The 16,772-nt window shown below is 32.1% G+C and overlaps 1 protein-coding gene across 3 annotated transcripts in view; it reads right to left on the bottom strand.

Moving 5' to 3' along the window:
• LOC124371277 (nephrin-like) overlaps positions 1-16,772 on the bottom strand; it is a 136,515-nt gene that overhangs the window by 47,997 nt on the left and 71,746 nt on the right. For all 3 annotated transcript variants that reach the window (XM_046829628.1, XM_046829620.1, XM_046829622.1), the window contains exons 3-6: positions 7,397-7,529; positions 6,438-6,643; positions 4,402-4,515; positions 3,372-3,575 (exon numbers count right to left, since the gene is read on the bottom strand). In XM_046829628.1, the coding sequence (XP_046685584.1) occupies positions 3,372-3,575; positions 4,402-4,515; positions 6,438-6,643; positions 7,397-7,529 (657 nt within the window). The remainder of the gene's footprint in view (positions 1-3,371; positions 3,576-4,401; positions 4,516-6,437; positions 6,644-7,396; positions 7,530-16,772) is intronic.

Below are 16,772 nucleotides of genomic sequence, written 5' to 3'. Positions count from 1 at the left end.
ACCACTAAGTCAATGTTTGGTTGCGGGTAGGCCAATTTGGCTATCACTATTAGAACGAAAATTAAGTAGGAAATCTAAAAGATTTTAATAACTAAACATACATTAACCAATAAAATTGGTACACACCATGAAATAGACGTTTACGACCAATAAATAAGGGTGGAGGCAGCTGCCTTTACCCCTCCCCATTCCAATCATCGCCTTCCTGATGTAACTGTTTCAGATGAAGCACCGCTATACTGCAGGAAGTGAGAACAGTGATTTTATTGTAAATGTTCTACTTCCGCTGGTTCCTGCTCTTGACTTCTGTGCAGTGGCATCGCTTGGGTTCATTTACCCAGTCTAGTTTTCAAACTGTGGTGTATCGCTCTGGTGTTATGAAACATATTTTTGAAGTTCCAGTACATTGCCGAAAATTTTTAGTTATTTACACCTGAGATAAAGGGAAAATTTAAATCTTTGGAAGTTAGCTTTGCACTTTTTAACGTATATTAAAGGCAAATATCCCAAATCCTATTACACGTTCAACGTATATGTCTACTAAAATAAACACACCATCTAACAATTTAGTTTTTAAGGAAACCCTATTTTTAAACACAGAGGATCTAAATATGTTATTAACCTTAACTATCTCAAGTATTGTAATGTTGTGTGTGTTGTGTAAACGCGATAAGAAAATACATGTCACCTAAAAGGTTTAAAAAACTAGTTATATTTTAATTACTTATTAATTTATTCGCATATAAAGGTTAATGACTTAGTAGTTACATTGTTGTATTATTCTTGTTTGTTCAACAATAAACTGGTAATCAGTTTCTTGTAAGTAATACTTCTGATAGGATTACTTCAGTGAAATGTTACAGACACGTCACTAACAACGGATGAGCATCCTGACACTAATATCCACTTGGTATGTATACCGAAGCAATTTAAATTAATGTATAAAGCGAACGCCGCGTCAAAAAGTACGTGACGGGACTGAGATATTCCGGCAGTGGAGCGACTACATCTACTTTAATCAGCTTTACACAGTGAAATACGTTTCAGCGTTAACCTTGAAGTTACTTCTACAGCACCAAGATCTCATCAATACACAGTTGACTTTAAGTAAAAGTGAAAACATCTGATGGAGTTCGTTACGTTTCTTCAATGTTATTACAGTTTTTGAAAGTTACGGGTTAATATGTTATATCCCAAACATGGAACATTATACATGGTGCAAATATGTTTGCATATATAATAGTTTCATTTTGATTACTTTGAAATGTTCTCTGGTTTCTGAAATAGTGCTTAAAAATTATGTCTATTTATATAAACTATCTTTTTATTCGAATAAGTACACGTTTTAAAATCCCAATAGAAATCAAATGATGCGTGTAAGATGACTTTTTAGCAAATATAAATTATAATTTTAACCATGACACAGAATTTGACCAACAAGTAAGTGGAATTAAAACAGATGGTGTACAACGATAACTAAAGTGCACATTCATAAGTAAATTAACAAGCTATAGTGAAAATTGTTTTTGTTTTCGTAATAGGAAGTGGGCAACATTATAAAACAATGAACATTGCTTTAGTTCTTATATATGGATTATATTGAGCAAACCATACTCGAAATTAGTTTTCAATTCTATTTTTTTTTAAACTTCAATAAGATTTACCAACTTTCAACTATTTCTCATGATCAATAATTTCTAATTAGAAATTCAACGACTCACTAATGTTATATCATGAAAAATACATACACTTAAGGTATGTTTTAATAGAATATACTTTGGTTTAGATAATACAGTAGCAGTTTAGAATATATTTTGATACTAGAGAAATAACTGGACAGAATGTATACAACGTGTGTTTCCTTATTCGTACTATATAGGTTTAATAACGCTTAGAAATGGTCATTATCTGGAAGTCCAAACTAATGAGGGTTTTAGAGTTAAACGTGGACACCCAATCCCTTGTTAATTGGTCTGATTGTATTGATTGCATATGGATTACAAAACATAGTTTTCTGCAGTGATGTCGAATAAAAAATTTAACAAAACAAACAAATTCATGAAAATAACATTACACATTTTTTACGACTTCCAAAATAGGTATAACCAGTGTCATACTTACAATCAGCGTGTGTAATAAAAGGTTTTATGACCTCAATTTGGTAAATAAATGGCAAACAAGTTGTAAAGAAAAACATATACACTCTCTTCAGACCCATCGAATTAACTAAAATAAAATATTTTTAGCGAGTATGCAACTGCTGCAACAGAGAATGTGATCGCAGGACTATCGATTGCTTAAATTCCAACAGATGTATCCTTACGTTGTTTAGTTACAGTATAGTCGACACGATACGACGTTGTTAAAATGTAAATAGTATATGGCTCCTTTGCGATTGTGGCATGTAAGTTCCACCACATAATGTTTTTAGACCAAACATTTCACTTATAAAACGGAACATATAACAGTATATCGTGCTTAAATATCAACACTAGAACACGTATGTGATTGAGTGAACGAGCAGCCAATCCTATAGTGTACTTGCAGTATCCATGGTTTACGCCGTGCGTTACAGTGGTGTCGTGTACTTCCATGTTGTAACTTTATACTAATGGACTTGTTTCTCACATTGAAAATATTAATATTTAATCAGATTCCAGGTCTAAAGTGAAATGCGTCTATATACGTTACTATTCATACCGTTTACAACAATCGCAATTCAATAAACTATTTAAAGTTTTCCACAATCTCCTCTCCATTGCCCCTTACCATAACTCTCTACCTTCAATTATCATTCCTTACCCTTTCTTCTTTTTTACATTTTTCTCCTTCGTCTCACCCTTCATCATTCTCTTTCTACTCCACATTTCCTGCTTTTTCCTTTCCTTTCTCTCGTTTAGGCTAATATATATTATCACCATCCACTTTTTCCTTTTTAATTCTTTGTTTGTTTTTCTCTTTATCTTAGAAGTGTACACCTAGGCCATTTTCTTGGCAACACTAATTTTTTTAATAAAAATTATGGAAGATTTTGAAGGAGAACTAAAAAAAAGATCCGTTGCAAGATTATCAAATTATCATTTTTATACATTACTTTACGTAAACCTAATAAATTAACGTAATTTCCACCTATGAGCTAGGTATCATATTCACGCATTCCATAATCCCTCTTAATAATTGAACACTGACATCTAGTGACCTGGCTGATTCAATATTTTAGATAGCTGCAATAAAAGAAGTTGCTATAAAGTTCTTCAATTTTTCGGTCCATGGCTGTACTGGTTACCCGTATTTTTATTTGAGGTTGATTAGCTCAGAAAATGTAAATGTTCTTACGCTAATTTCCAGGAGCAGTATTATAAAATACTCACAGTTAAGGTCTAACGTGACGGCGGACGTGATCGGTGCTACGTAGTTGTTGTTGGAGGCCTGGCACGTGTACACGGTGTGCAGATGTCTCCGGTCTAACCTCTCTAAGTGTAGCACGTTTCTCACCCTTCTCTCGGAGACAGCCTCATACGAGTCGTCCAACAGTGCGTTCTCCTGCCACCACGTCACTCTTGGTAACGGCCGTCCTGAAATCGATTAAATTTTTACTCGCGTTAGACGTCACCATACCATACGTGTAATTATACCGCTTTAAATATACATAAGTTTCCACATCAATGTTAAAAGTAGCTATACATTTCTGAAATATGTAACACAAACCTGAATTATGTTAAGTGAATTATAATAACGGTGGTCCAAGAAATATTTTCTAGATTCATTTAAACTTCATTATGTCTGTATGTGGACTAATGTTTATTAAATGAATTAATAATCCATTTATTTTCTAAAGCTCATATAACTTTACTAATACATCATTGTTTTGATAGCTATTAAAAATTTACATAACAAATTACTTACCTATAATATTACTCTTATTATTTAAAATTTAAAAATCAACTATAAATTATAACAATAATTTAGGCAATATAGAACCGTGGTTATCTAGTAAAGTTTAGATAATCTGTATAAATATGGGTTACAAATATATTATTTTTAAATGTACCCGTAGTTTTTAATAAATTCTTGACTTATAAATTTACTAAAATTATAATATATTATTAAAAAATTTTATTAGTTGCAAGCTTTATGTTAATGAACAACTGCAGCACTGTCCATGTCAAAGACAAAACTATAAACCTGAAAACAATGTTATTCAGTCAGAGTTGAAATCTTACAAGAGCAATTGTTTACGAGCAAGTTCATTTACATGTTTGCAAGGTTACAGAGCTTAGTTACCAAACAAAGCACTCGACACCACGTGCATACAAATGCCGTCCTCTTGCAGATATTCTCTGTAACTCTATTATTACTTGCCAGAATTTACAAGATTTGTTTCCTAAATATATCAAGTACCTCCGCTGGAGTAACAGGTTATATCCACGGACGCCCCTTCGTTGTACGGTCCAAGTATGTAGTGTTGGACTAGCTCTCCCTGATCGTCCAGCACCGTGAGTCTCTGAGGAGGAACTGGAATATATAAAATATACGTTAATATGTAATTCGATACCGATTTATAGTACACTATTACTATAATCACTAACTCTTAGTAAACAATTACTGCAAACATTTACGTACTGTCACATTTTTATCATAAATCCACTATTTGTTTTTTTATCATTACATTTCATAATATATGAAAATTTAATATAGTATATTTTCAGTAGCAAAATATTTATATTATAATCTTAGCCATAAAACATTTGTTCATGACAATTATCCCATATGTTTAAAAATCCTAATAATATTATAAATGTGAAAGTGTCTGTGTTTGTTGATTTTGTTTTTACGCATAAATTACACAAACAATTGTACTGAAATTATTCATGGACAATTTTAAGGTTTCTGAGAAGAGTATAGGCCTATCATTATTTTTTAAAATTCCTCCTGGCTACGCCCCACTGGTCTTTACGTTAGCGTAAAACCCCACCCTAGTCTCTAAAGTTGTGTTGTATTAATTGAATGACCTTGTCATAGTTAATAATTTTTTATGAGCAAACATGTTTTTATTATTTTCAATATGTTTACACTTATAGCGTGTATATTGTCAAAAGAGTAACCATAATTTTCCAAGCTGATCTAGATTCCAACTATTTTGTAATTAACTAATCTATCTTAGAAAGCATCCTGGGCCGTAGTATCGTTTATATTTTTGTTAGGAATAAAACAATATAATATATAGATTATTTGCCTACTTTGGTCGAAAATAGAGGTCTTTCGGTCATTGTAATTTAGTTAAATGTTAAATGTCAGTTAAATGTATTTTTTAACCGCCTTTGCACTGTTAAACTGATGAAGGAAAAGTATACATATATAGCCAGAAAAGTATTATTTGTTCTAAAATTGATTACTTCCTGAAATACAATCTACGTGCGGTTTAAAACATTTCCCATGGTGGTGTTTTTAGTACATAATAAATATGTCCGTTTAAATTATCTTTACAAGGCAATAGGAAGTTTATAACAAAATATATATTTCTTTGATACAAACCTATTTTAGCTCATATGTGTCATTGAAATTAATAAGAAATCATTACTTTGTCTCCTGACGTGTGCGTTTGTGTGAAATTAAATTTTTCTAGGAATCAATTTTCCAAATAAATATAGTTCTTCCAGTGGTTAAAACCATATTTCAGCCTATATTGATAGTTGATCTGTATGCAACTCTTTTTCATTTACTTTTAAGAGCATGGAGCAATGAAATTTCACCGTGACGATGCATCTCTTTAATTTTAACAAGTAACTTATAGTTCTTCTTGTGTAACAACGCTTTTTCAACCCCTATGTGTGGCTGATATTCATGAAAACTACAAATTTTTCTATTATGTCGTGAGACAAGCTTGTGTTAAAATAAATTTTTATAGTACATCGGCAAGTTAAAAAACTATAGTATTTCTATTAGGCTTCTAACTCCATTTTAACCCTATGGAGAAATGACCATAATGAAATATTTTGTAATTGTATGTTAAGAGAATAAGACACGCGTGTGAGAAATGCTATTTTTCTAAGGAATCTTGAATGAAAAAAAAAAACAGTTGAACTGGGCTTGCAAGACAATTTAAACAGCCCGTACGTACGTTTGATACGCATGGTAATATTCTCGTTTTTCTACTTATGTCACGATAATACGTTTGAAAGATTTTACCTTTTCTGTGATTTTAGGAAGTTGGAGAATTTGTGTTGAGTTTGAGTAAGTGATGGTTTTGTAACTATGCTGTAAATATATATATATATATATATATATATATATATATATATATATATATATATATAGGCTGTTGTATTTCTTTAATACAATTCTAGAATGCTACTTAAACGCAAGAGTTACACTGACCTGATATCACTATCACAGATTAATAGATACGTTGAAAGATGAAATGTGGAAGAACTTACTTATGACTGTAAGGTTAACTTGGTAATGGCGGGTGGGCGAGCGCTTGAAGTCAACTCTGCAGCGGTACACCCCGCTGTCACCGTCCTTGACCCCCTCGATGGTCAGCTTGGCCGGTCTGTCTGAGAACCGGAAGGAAGCTCTACCCCTGAGGGTTGCGTTTGCCCAATGAAGAGCTACCTCAGAATTACGGCCCCGGGCGTCGTAGCTGTCAACAATGAATAAAGACATAGTAATATATTATACAAATAATGTATAACTGAAAGTAAGCATATAATTTAACTTAATTGACAAAGCAATCGTTTCCCAAATATGGTTATATATTTTCCATAATTTTATTGTTTATAGATGTAAATAAACTCGTGATACAGATAGTGTTGGTATTTTAACCTAATAAAAGCTTATAAAGGTCACATATGTCCCATGTAAATAAGAAATATATACAATACAATTTAATTGCAACTGCCTATTATAATAAATGCAGTGTTAAAACTTTATGAGTACTGTTTAAAGTATTGTTATTGTTCATCCGACTCACTATGAGGACGTAATAGGAAATATTGTTATGACAACATAAATTTGATGGTATATTTCTTTTGAGATTTACATGTACTTTATATATATATATATACATATATAATTATATATATATATATATATATATATATATATATATATATATATATATATAGGTGGATAAATAATACTTAAGAACCAGTTCTTGATAAAAAAGTTTATGTAAGCCATACAGGATATGATAATGATATAAGCACTCGAACACAATTTTTGCTTCTTAGTCCATAAGTTATTTGAAATGGGTGATGGTTTTAAGATTTGGCAATAATGTTTGTTCAAGAAAAGTTTTTTTTTAACTTTTGTACTAAATAATATCGAAATAAAAGACACAGATTCTAAAAAACTGTATTTTAGAAATTGCAAAGTATGCTTTATAGAAACTGACCTGTAAATGGGAGAGTCTGTTAAGTCCTTGTACCAGATGATAAGATGAGCCCGATCCCCGGGCAGATCTGTGTTGACGTCACAAGGCAGCTTTGCCACCCCTCCTTTGACTGCTTCCGATGATGTTACGCTCTCTATAAGAAATGCATTGGAGTCAGAGTGCATTATTATTGAATATTTTAATTGAATTTTAAAATAGTAAAGTTCAAATAAAAAGTTCATATACATCTTATACGTGTTTATGTTTATGAATAAAATTGAAAAGTATTTTGTTATTTTCATGTTAATAACGTGAAAGAAGAAAATAACTTTGGCAAATTTTATGTTAGCAAATATTTATTTTTAATATGGCCTTTCCAAAAATTAAAGGGGCCATAAGGTTAGACGCTCTCGTGAGACATAGAACAACTTAAAAATGTGATACAATTACTGAGAGTATCACAGAATTTTCCTTTATTTAGTTGAGGGAATATATTACCAATATTTCATAAATATAAATAAATTTTATTAGTTGAAAGGATGTTTAGTGGAGTTAAAACCAAACTAACTATTACAAACCCTTAACTTAATACAATATTTAAAAAAAATTTTTAAAATAATATGATTTACTTTCGATCTTAAAAATGTTCAACCAAAAAAGTCTCGATACATCTGTTATTACTTTTATCATTGTAACTATGACTAATATAAGCGGTATATAGATAAAATATCCCTTTCAGGTCAATCAGAAGAAATTAAAACTTCACATGAAGCTCTCGTAAAAATATTTAAAATTGAAAATGAATTATTAGTTTAGATGTTTGATTTACACAGAATTGATGGGAGATTATCCTCAATCTTACCATGTAATAATATTGTTAAAACTTTTAGAGTAACTTTCAGAAAGTTTACAATTGAGAAACGTTACCCTATAAAAACTTTCACAACCATGTTTCTTTGTAAAAATGTAGACTTTATGTATATAAATAGTTTAATTAGGCACTTATGATGGTTAGATTAGACACTAATATAACTTTTAACGATTTCCACCCTGAAACCTTAAAGGTTATATAAAAGTAATGGCTACCCACTTAACACTTTTCGTTGATTAAGACTGAATAACGAATTCATTGTACAAGTACGCAACAAGTTAAGTCTGGATGTTTTAAAGTTGTGTCCGTAAGCTCGCATTAGTGTGCATAAGAATTTATATGTATTTTATGGATTATTGTGGTTTTGGAATTTAGGTTTGATAAAAATTCAAAACATCTACTCGATATTCCATCATGAAGATGAAATCAATAGGCAGATTCTTATGACATTTACACACACAAAAAACATTCTAAACTAAGTAGAAATATAGGGAGAGAGAGTAAACAAAGAGATGAAACAATCTTTTCATCTTGGTTCATAAAATATGTTTTGCGACTTTCAGGTACTAAACCACATGGTCCTTGAATGTCTGTGATCAGTAGTATGTGTAAAGCACAAAACCTCTGGTAGAATATAACTCCGGATGTTCAAAGATGCTTTGCCCTTACTATAAGTCTGCAGTTCCAACAACTGACTGGGTCTACATCGATACGCGCAGTTACTAATACCCACCTTTTAGAATAGGTAATGTCTAGCTCTGGCTGCACTAAAACGAAGAGTTATGGCTGTTCCTCCAGAATACAATATTTGAGCTTGTACTGTATTTTTGTGTCTGGAGCCATCAGATTTATCTTAGAACTGTATAAGATATCTTGGCTTCTATAAACTCCCTGATTTTAGGAACTTCCAACCTTAGGGAACTTCTAATATCTTAAATATCTAATACTTAGAAACGTTTAGTCTTTAGTAGCTCTCAATATGTTCTAGATACTAAATTACCCTTGAGTCTGGAATACGTTATAATACGAAGTTTTATCACTGTTTTATATACTCCTTTAGTATTTATTTTATAATTTGACATTAATAATGAATGTTATAAGATTTTTTTCATGGGAAAATTATATTATGATATATGAAGCACGTAATAATGAAATAAAGTTGGATATTCAGAATTAAACCTTCCATTTGATATCCTAATTTCATTTTAATTGGAAGTCTAACAAGAAATTACTCTGACCTAATGATAAGAGAACAAAATAATTAGAATAATGGCCGAGAAAACCAATTATCAGAACAAAAAGTACCGTCACAAACTGAATACAAATGAGGTTTTTGTCGTTTAGAGGCTTGGGGCGTAATACGGACAGATGGTTGTCGCTGTATTTCCGCTCTAATTGTAAAAATACTTTCATATCATGTTTGGTGTCACTGTTAAACGCCACCGTTTCTCTTTAAATGAATATGAAACAGTTCTGGGATAGAAAAAATGTTTGTTTTGGTAATAATATAAGACGATGGAGACGTCTATTTAATTATGTTGACGGATTACCCTGAATATTTATCAAGGAATAAACCAATTTAATAAGAGGAAGACGTCTCTCACTGCGGCATGCGTCACAGAGACGACGCGCCTACATCGCGACGCGACGTGTTAAAGGAGGGGACGTGGGACGTTTAATCGCTACAGTTTAAACGATGCAATAACGTCTTACTTACAGGAAAGGTTTTCTGTTATAAAAGCTTTTGTGTTTGCGTGTAAAGACATTACCAGTTGAAAAACAAATAACCATTGTTTTATAATTGGCTTTAATCCTACAAGACAAGTAATTGTAGGCTATAACCTTACAAAGCAATATTAATAAATATATATTTATTATTTTGATCCAATCTGTGTGGCAACTGTATTTTCAATGTAAAACGCGAATGCGTACATTACATATTGTACGTCACGCTATTGATTTTCCCTTCATAACACATACAATTTTATTTTTAATCAGACTTTAAATAATACAAATTATATAAATTCAATTCAACCGATTGAGAGGGACGTACCAACCTGGCCATGTGCTCTATCGTATTATACCTAACCAAATAATACTGTTTAGGTAAGTAATAGAAATTTCAAAAATGCCTTTAACTAGATACAAAACTGCAAATATAATCAGACACCACACGCACAGTACAAAGCCATAATTAGGAAAAATAAAACTAAAAAGGAAATGAATCTGTTAATATTCAGCCTTACAAAAACCTTTATAAAAACTCTTATAGAATTTATTATATACAATAGTTTAAAAAAATCATTTAACAGAAAATAAAAGTATGCATTGAAATATTTATTTATGCACCTAGGTTAGGCCTTATTACAAATTACTGTAATGCCGTAAAGGTTTTGTATTAAGACATTTAGAAAAAGCATGATGGGTATTTTTTTATTGGATGTCAATAATTTTCATGAAGATAACACACATAAAGTAAGTATTATGTCTTGTGTATATATGTGTAAGTTTTAAGATAAGTATTTTAATGGCCTTGTTAATTTGAATCGTTATTTATTCGACTATATTTAATCTACAGTTTAGTTGGTAGTGGATATTTAATATCGCAGTTATTTATCAGTAACAGAAATACATTCAGTTTTATCTCCAGAGGTATAGATAAAGAGGTATTAAAGGGTTAACTTTACAACGAAGGTTTATTCTTTTACCAACACCTGGCCTTAGAAGGTGTTCCAAACTCGTTTCAAACTGTTCACAAAGAGCTATTCAATATTCCTTGCGAAGAAAGAAAGCTAATGCTGCTTAAATCCTGCTTTGAATTTCAACACCTTTCCCTTTTAGTTTCGAGTCTGCCCTTGTGAGGATTACATTTACATCGTATAAATAGATAAACAGGCTGGATATCCTAATGAGATGATGTCTTATAGAAAAATGTTATTTTTTTTATAGTAAATCTATCATAAAACATATAAATTGTTGCTAATTTTTAAATACTTTTTCTTAACGATGTGCAGTGTTTACTGGCAATACTGTAACGACAATATTGCAGTAACAATAATTATTCACCGGAAAAACACTAATTGAATACCGTTGTTTTAACAATATGTAGTGTGAATATCTTGTGTCATAAGCGTATGTAAGGGAAATACATAGAATTATAACGAATAAACAAATTGCAAACCCCTAAATCACATACAGGCAATCAATATTTTAACTAAAAATTAATTGAAAATATGTTTTTTTAACGCTAATCTCGAGAGCGGATGGACGAATCCGAGTAATTATGTTTGTAAAATAATCGTTGACACCCGAGGAAAGTAGATATGACTAGAAAGATAATTTAATTTACCTGAATTGTGATAAAATATGAGAACTGTTGTGTCACCATCGACAATTAACTAACACTAAACAGCTATCAACACTTCAACTCAAGTTCAATAAATAGGCTGAAACGTCGGTTTAAATGTAAATATTATAAAATAAATATTGCACTGTGCTTGACCAGTAGTGTGATGCAGTTAGCAAATATATTGAATGTGTCTAAGTTCAATTCCACAGTACAACCAGTGACGACATTAAAACATATAAAGCATTGTAGATACTATTTAAACACTGTTATAAAACAAACTTAATAAACAAAGCTGTAAATGTTTACATACGGTACTTTAAACTGGTGGGCTTCCTCGAAAACGCGATATGGCATTTTAATAGAGTTAAAGCAAAACAGAGAAATAAACACTAACAAGCCCCGACGATTCTTTCTTTCTCAGACTAAAACAACAAGACTTCACAAGGAAAAAAATAATAATATGCTATTAAGGAAATTTGTATGAACTTGATAAGGAATTCCCCTGTATACGGGAAGTAGATAGAAAGTTAGTAGGATTACCCACTAGACCGTAATGGTCCTCCGAAAATGAGTGTAATATTTCCATCACACACACACACACACGCGCGCGCGCACGTAAATGCGTGGATAAAGGCTTTTTCGCTGAATTAGGTTTCAGAGTCTTGGGTATTTATATTTTTATCGGGACAACTAAGACTCATGGTCTGTCGTTGTAAATATGAATAATTTAAACCGGAAAAGCTCATAAAATTGCAATTTATGATACGGGAGTCAGGTTGTACTCTGATACTCTTAACCGCGATTACGTAAAAAAAATGTACCTGATGTTTATATACTTACGTTTAAAAATTTCATATGACTCAATTATATTACATTATAAATGATTTGAATAAGTAGTATAAGGGTTTTGATTAAAAACATGCTACGTGTAGCCGTAGGATAAAAGCAATTCTTGCAAATAAAAATGAATCGTTAAATGTATTGCTAAGCGCTAATCTTGAGAACCACAGAATTAATTCAATAATTATTTTTATGATATATCCTTTAAGGTCCGAGTAAGATTTTAGTAAAGAGAAACATCGGAACAGTTTCCTGGAACATTTAAGAGTTCTAGAAAATAGTAAAATATGTACGAAATCCAATCCAAAGTTAACTGACACTTAACAGCTGTTGACAATTTCAGATGAAGTTTGTCAAAGAGGAACAAACATTTGTGATTAATGAGTATCGTAATGCATATTTTAAAAATAGAGTTAATATGTAGTTTTTACTTAAGATTGTACCAGTGACGAATAAACCACCTAATTAATGAATGGGAAGTATTATTTAAACGTTATTATAAATCCACTTTAATGAGTAAATCTGTGGATGCTTGCACGGAGTATACTCGAAACTGGTTGGCTCCATTTTCTTTATGTTTGGATTTCTTTAGAGTGGATGCGGAACACTAGCGATGGAAGACCATGATTTTTGAGAAAATTACTTTTTTTAAACTCATGTATGCACATATTTTCTTAACCCATTAGTGCATAGCGTCCTAAAAATAAGACGCTTGATAAATAATTTTTTTAAGGGATATTTTAGTCTAAAAGCAATTGGAGTTTGGCCCCACTGCTTCCTCTAGATACCCACAGCTGAGGCAGAGAGCACATTATTAGTTGAGTTCAACATAACCTCAATTTGCTACATGTTGAAATGTCTCGCAACAATTTTGTTGTAACACACCAAGGGTAAGTTTATTTTATTTATATTTTATTAGATATAGTTTGTAACTTTAACTATATTTCCTACATACTAGTAATACAATGAAATGAATGTTGCATCATAAATGTTAATACTGCAGTATTCTTACTTTCTTTGGCCGATTCATTCAGCAGCGTCCCATTTTTGGGACACTATGCAACTGGGCAATCGTGAGGACCATTTCAGACCTTTATACCACATAGCTACTTTTTTATTTTACAGCTGTAGTACATTTTTTAGTGTACTTATTTATTGTTTTTGTTCTTATAATGTTTTGTAAAATTAAAATTAACATTCCCTATGAAAATTAAGTTATAAATAAATATAGGCTAAGTTCTACAAACATGTACGTAAATACATTACGTGTAGACCTAATTTAAATTTGTTTTCAGCCTAACTGTGGAGAATATTTTGGCGGAGTTAGAAGATGATGATGATGATGGAGTCGAAAGACTAATCTACGTTGTTCCCCCCAAACGAGTTTGGAGAAACCGATGTGGACAGTGGATAACTCGGATGACGAACATGTAGGAAATATTAACAATCTTGGGCGCAATTTACTTCTGAGTGAATGTGAAGTTTCAAAACTGCTTGTTCACCCTGATGAGTCTATCTTAACAGTAAATAGTTCTTGCATGAGTAATGTTCAAAGGAATGATATATCTACTGCAGGGATTGAGACTGAACGTGAGGCAACAGCTCAGGATCCACAACCAAGTAAACTTAGCATAAATTTAGTTACATCTAGTGAGTTAAGTAAAGGGATCAAAAAAACGCCCCCATAAAAAACTAAGTATGCATTGCTTTAAACTCAGATAGTGAGGGAAGTGACAATGAACCGACTAGAAAGAAAACTAAACGGAACAAAAATGATAGGGAGAAACATTTATCAAAAAAAACAATTAGCTGCAAAAGTAAAGGAGGAAAAAATAAATCAGTGGAAAACTTCTAAACCTAATTTTGGAATGGAAACTAATTGTGAGCATTTGCCTTGCTCTGATGAGGCTATGGAGAGCCAAACGCCATTTGAATTTTTTTTCATTATTTTTTAATAACGAACTGTTAGACTTGATCTGTGAGCAAAGTAATTTGTATGCTTCACAAAAAGAATGTAAATTTGAATTTGACACGTGATGAACTGCTTGTGTTCTTTGGTGGGACTGCTTATGTCGGGGTACGCAAAAATACCCCAATAAAAGAATGTACTGGTCAAGGGAACAATGATGTGCCCACTTTGTTGTCTGAAAGTATGCGTTGCAACCGCTTTGAAACAAATCTTACGCTTCTCCACTTGAATGACAACAGTAAGATTGATTCTGATAGGCTCTACAAGCTACGACCATACATAGAAATCTTGAACACCGCTTTTTGCCCAACACGGGGGGCAGGATGAAAATCTTTCAGTTGACGAGAGTATGATTCCTTATTATGGTAAAGCACTACTCTAAACAATTCATCAGAGGTAAGCCAATACGTTTTGGCTTCAAAAAATTGGGCAATAATGCTCTTCCAGTGGCTACCTTGTCAGTTTTTCAATTTATACAGGTGTTGACAAAACTCGTGAGAGTAAGTTTGGACTTGGGGTGATGTGGTTATTGAACTATTAGAAAAAGCCAGGGTTCCTACAAACAGTGGACACAAGATTTTTATAGACAACTTTTTTACCTCAGTTCCACTCGTAAAAACATTTGGCTGAGATTGGAATTTGTGTAACTGGAACATTGAGAGCTGACAGAAGTGAGTATTGTCCGTTGAAAAGTCCTCAGATCTTAAAAAAGAACCTAGAGGGTCCTATGACTTCCGAACTACTGAGAGTACGATGTTGGTAAGATGGCATGATAATAATATCGTTACAGTGGCCACAAACCATGAAAATCTAAATGTGGGAACCACAACAAGATGGTCAAGAGAGAAAAAAGCAAAGGTACAAGTGCAACAGCCTACGGTTTTTGTGCCATTTATAACAAAGGAATGGGGGAGTTGATCTCCTTGATCAAAACATTGCAACATATAGGACACGAATGCGCCTACGGAAGTGGTGGTGCCTATATTTGTATACCTTTTCGATGCATCAGGTTCTCCAATGCATGGTTACTGAACAGGAAACTTCTTCCCTCTCTAGACTCCATTCCCCAACTGTTAAAATTCCGGGAGAAATTTGGCTTTATTTATATTGAAAAAGTATGGAAAACCCTCTACTCAAGGGAAGATATCTCCTAAACCACTCCCAGAAGTGATACGTGACAACACTGACCACTGGCCATTGGAGAATGAAACACAGAGAAGATATGCTAACTGTACTGGAAAGGCAAAGTTCATTTGTTCAAAGTGCAAAAGTGGGACTGCATCCTAAGTGTTTCATGGACTACCATAACAGAAAGTAACATGGTAGTTCACAAAAACCTGTTGTAAATATTGATTTGTTAAACTATATTTGTGCTTAGTTCCATTTTATTTACCCTCTCATGTTTTAGAATTTTATCATACAATTTGTAAATTTCGTCGAAAGACGTTTTAAATACTGTGAAATAAATATTTTCATTTTAGATGGTGTTTATATTGACATCCAAACACTTATGCATAAAATTCTTTTTTATATTGTACACATATAATGGAGAAAGATACAGTCCATAGCGTAACTTAAAATTTCTGCAAAAATTTCACTAATGTAGTCACAGTGCATGATGTCCTATTTATAAGACGGGCTGAAATTTCACCAAGGTAGTCATTATGCATAACGTCCTATTTATAAGACGGCTGTTATTTCAAAAGTAAACTATATAAGTTTTTTAAATATATTTTTTCCCATGTTTTATAAAGTGCAAATAATGCATTTAAAATTAGTTTCAAGAAAAAAATTTACAAAAAAAAAACTTTATGCACTAATGGATTAATGTGGGTAAAAAAGTAAAATCAATGATATATCGTACACTGAAATCCGCTTTTTAATAAGTTGGTTTCCTAAACCCTCATTTGCATTTATATTCTTGGTCAGTGCAAGAACATGAACTAAACTTTTGAACCATAAATAAATTAGACCGGGATTAAATTTAACCTGCTGGAACTGAAATTTTTTTATCCATTTCATTGTGAGAAAAAGGCAAAGTCCATCTACAAATCTTTAAATATCCTAGACCGGAGGTTGGTTACAAGAGCTTGTATTTGATAATTTTTAACCCAAGTTGATCTTGAAAACCAACATATGTAGGCCTATATATTTTCTTCATCGAGGCAACGTCAACTGTGGGACCGTAAATAAATTAGACCGAAAGTGAATTTAAGCGGACAGAACTGGCTCTTTTTCAAGGCAGTAACTTTTCAGTCGTACGTAAGTTAATTATTTTCTTCATTGGGACGAAAAGCAAACTGTAAGTATGGCACTTGAAAGTAAATTTAAAGAGCTGAAGTAAACTCTTTTTGATGAAAGTTGTTTT

Source organism: Homalodisca vitripennis, chromosome 1 (genome assembly GCF_021130785.1).
Source record: "Homalodisca vitripennis isolate AUS2020 chromosome 1, UT_GWSS_2.1, whole genome shotgun sequence".
Classification (NCBI taxonomy): domain Eukaryota; kingdom Metazoa; phylum Arthropoda; class Insecta; order Hemiptera; family Cicadellidae; genus Homalodisca; species Homalodisca vitripennis.
Note: the sequence above shows the minus strand (reverse complement) of the source record. Positions and strands in the feature narration are given on the sequence as shown.